The sequence below is a fragment of the Eufriesea mexicana genome, unplaced genomic scaffold, assembly GCF_001483705.2.
Source record: "Eufriesea mexicana isolate 0111107269 unplaced genomic scaffold, ASM148370v2 scaffold124, whole genome shotgun sequence".
NCBI classification, from domain to species: domain Eukaryota; kingdom Metazoa; phylum Arthropoda; class Insecta; order Hymenoptera; family Apidae; genus Eufriesea; species Eufriesea mexicana.
The window spans coordinates 2,543,894-2,547,590 of record NW_016908357.1 but is presented as its reverse complement, the minus strand read 5'-3'; the positions used below and the strand labels follow the sequence as shown (position 1 = coordinate 2,547,590).

Below are 3,697 nucleotides of genomic sequence, written 5' to 3'. Positions count from 1 at the left end.
CTCGTTCATCGACCGCATCCGTTCCGCAGCGTAGCGCGGAATTCTCGCGGGATTCTTTAAGTATCCGCATCGTTTCGAGTTCACAGAGACCACCAAACGAACGTTCTCCGCACACGACACCCCGCGAAGGAATCACACCACGACGATCGATCCTGGACCAACGCGTGGTCCATGGAAAATTGCTAGAGAAATAGACATAGGAATAGTTTATGTGGAATAAATTTACGGTAAAAACGTACGTGTGCAAGGTCCACCTCCACTTCCACGTCACTGCTCTGTGTTCGTCGCACAAGGCCAGATCCACTGCACTTTGTCCACGTCTAGATCCTTTCTGTCCCTACATTAAACCTCCGATGATCTCGCGATAGCTAGGCCAGTCACGTTGCCATTTCGACCGAGCCACGTCTTTCCCTACACCGTGATCTGCATATGCTTCCTCGAGGAGAATGCGTTCCCTTCGTTCGCATTTTACCACCGAACAACCCTGGTCTCCATGGTACCTGTGCGTTCCCGATTCACGAAACCAACTCGACCAGCCAGTGGCCTCCGAGCCGCGCGATTCACAACGATACCGCTCACCTTAGCAGATTCGAGATCGCCAGGGTAAAGGTCGCCAGTAAAATGGTGGGCGTGACGCCGCGACTTCCGCCGTGTTGCATAGCCGCCGGATGTTCCCCTGCAACAGAAAGGCGTCTTCGTTCTACTCTCGCGCTGCTCAAACGTTTTCCGAAAAATCCACGCGGAATTTCCTATCACGCGCGTTTACTATAACAAAATACACCGCATTCTTCAACGACCAGTGGCGGATTTAACCTCCGATAGGTAGGTTCAAAGTACCGGAAATTTTGAGGCCATTAAAATGGCCCTGAGATACGCAAAATGACGCGGAATATTGAAATAAAATTCGCCTCGATTGCGAATACCGTACGATATTTTCGACGTTCTCGTTACGCATAAATCCGCCACCGCTGATAACCTTTCATCCTGCCCGATTTTCATGGGAAAAATAGGAATAAAACGGGAATGAAAGACGACAGTTGCCGGTATCGCGTGGCCGATCATCGTTACGAACAACGATCGGTGGCGAACGATTCCAGATGTAACCGAAGCAGCAGAAAGCACGGGGCCAGTAGAAGCAGCGAACCAACGTTAATCACGAACTATCCCCTCGGTCCGGGCTCCCGATTTCCATACATACATTTCATATATCCAGACAAATGTTAACGGTGTATCGGTCGGATGAGCGTGGCCGATGTAACGCAGCATCCGGCAGTAATAAAGATAATCACGACCGGCGCACGGTGCCGGTGCAACCCGGTTACGAGACTCGTGCTCTCCTCGCGTGTACCGGGCAGCGGCGCGATTTACGAGCGAACGGAAAATCTCATTCGGCCGGTTCCGAAGGCCCCCGGCCTCGGTTCCGACTATGCCGCGATCACGCCGGGCATCGTGCAACGCTTTCGTCGAAAAACCGCGCCGTTCGTCGCCGATCCCTCGGCCTGGACCGGCGCGTAATTGCGTTAATGCGCGGATAGTGCGCGCCACTACGGATAATCCTCGCGGCTGTGCGCGCCGGTTTATCGCGAAATAATTGAAATTTGCGGTCAATTTTGCCGAGTAATCAGCCGTGTTTGAAATAACGTCGATGTCGCGATATCCGCGGTGCCAGGCCGATTGTAAATTAATTATGCAGACGAACTGCGCTGCATTAATTTTCATCGGGCATGCCTGGGCCAGGCGTCCGCGTTTTGCCTAACAGCGAATCGTTGGCGAACCGTTCGCGATATCGGGACGAGCAGCGAGGCCGAGGGTTGTTTGAGCGCGAGCCTGATCGATGCGCTCTGCGCTTTCGTCCAACGGTATCGTCTGTGTCTGCACGGCCTCCGAAGTATGTTCGATTGAAATCCGTTAATGGAATCGCGCCTGCTAATCTTGCCGCCATAATTCGAGCCGTGTTGGTTAGCAGTTCATTGTCGGTCAACTCGGCTGACTGGAATCCGAGTGAACGTTTCCGATTTTCACCTCGACGTCGTCCAGTGGTCGAAAAATCTTCGGGCTTCGTAGCTATCCGGGAACGAAAGATATTCGGTGAAAATTTCTAGTCGCGAAGGCAACCGAGGGTAATATCGAATTAACGCGGCTTCCGTTAATAGACCAAGAATTAATCCAGTCTATTCGGAAACGAAAGATATCCAGTGGAGAAGGCAGCAGACGCCCGAATAATTGGAACTCGAAATTCAACCGACGATGGAGGAGATCAAGTTATAATATCGATTCGATTTCCCGCCTATACCCAATTATTTCCTACACCCTCGGCCGACCGTAATTTCCCGAAAGCGGCCGACAATCTGGGAACACGACCGCAGCAATGAGCCGTACAACGGGCGAAGAGTAAGTCGTCAGGTTGCGCGGCACGGCGTGACGTGTTTCAATCTAGGGACTTTCTACGCGAATGCTCGGCTGGCGCGAGCCCGCTCATGATTGACAGACTGGATTGGTGAAGTTGCCGCGCAAGATATTGCACGTGTTATCGCGAATGTTGCCGGCTGACAATAGATCAAAACCAAGTGCACGCGTGAGGGGCCGAGTACTTGCCGCGGCCCCAATATACGAGCCTGTCAAACTTTATGACGAGGGATTTCGATGCTTGATGAATGAACACGCCGTCCCTTTTCCGCCTCGCACCTCCAGGAGCTGTTCCGCGCCTCCGCCATTCAAGTTGCATCCCACGATACAGGGACATCCATTGTCGGGGAATTTGTCGAACAATCACGGCGTAAAGGGGCGACGATACATCTTCGACGTCCGGCAATGCCGGTGGGTGGACGTCGGCCACCGTGTTCCATGATTTCCAAAGTGTCAGGCGAACGGTCGCTCGTTTCCAGGCCACACTTTGGGGAAATAAAATTGATAGAGATTTCGTCCCATTCCGTCGTCCACTGCTCACACGCGTGGAGCACCGTTGTACCGACTAAAAAGATTCACCGCGACGAGGAATTTTCCACGAATTCTCCACGAACGCCTTGCGAACGCGTGCTCCGACTCGACTTTCGCCGGACACTGGAGTCCAGGCAAGGCTTCCGGCGAAAAGGTTCGTCGATGACGGTTCGTTGACAGGTCTAGAATGAAACTTGTTTTCTTTTCTTCGTGTTCTCTTTCACCCTCCCACGTTTCTGCCCTCTCTCTCTCGAGTGGATTACCGATTCCAGGGGGGTCGAAACGTTTCCGTGCCCGCGATCCAAGTTGCGCGCGGAGAAATTACGAAACACACTGGCAGAATTTGAAAGTCTCGTAAAAGATTTTACGAGAATTTGCGAAATTTTTTATCACTTTTCATCACTATACATCGCTGCGGGTATGGAAACTTAGAATCTCGTTATTTACGAGTTCGCCTAACCCTCTCTCGATACCCTTGTCTATTTCTTCTTTAATAAGAGCCGATTCCTCGCGAAAGCAAAAATGGATACGACGTCACGAGATGTCGATTCGAGCGTTAAGACGCACGCGATTTAACCGGCAAGGGATGCTCGCCGATTTTTCCACGCTATTCCACCCCTTAGACGCGTTTGCTCGCGACGTTTATGGAAGGGCGTGTGCACGACGGAGACCCGTAGGCGAGCGTTCGAGCGAGTATATCACGTTGACTCGCGCGTATATCACGCGAGGGGTGAAAAAGGGGAAAGGAAAAAAAAAAAAA

General features: G+C 52.0%; 1 protein-coding gene across 4 annotated transcripts in view; it reads right to left on the bottom strand.

The window, feature by feature from the left end:
* Window positions 1-512: 512 nt before the first annotated feature.
* The window catches only part of LOC108555577 (basement membrane-specific heparan sulfate proteoglycan core protein), a 154,560-nt gene continuing 151,375 nt past the window's right edge, over window positions 513-3,697 (bottom strand). For all 4 annotated transcript variants that reach the window (XM_017911314.1, XM_017911311.1, XM_017911312.1 and 1 more), the window contains one exon: window positions 513-676. In XM_017911314.1, the coding sequence (XP_017766803.1) occupies window positions 576-676 (101 nt within the window). In that variant the 3' untranslated portion in view covers window positions 513-575. The remainder of the gene's footprint in view (window positions 677-3,697) is intronic.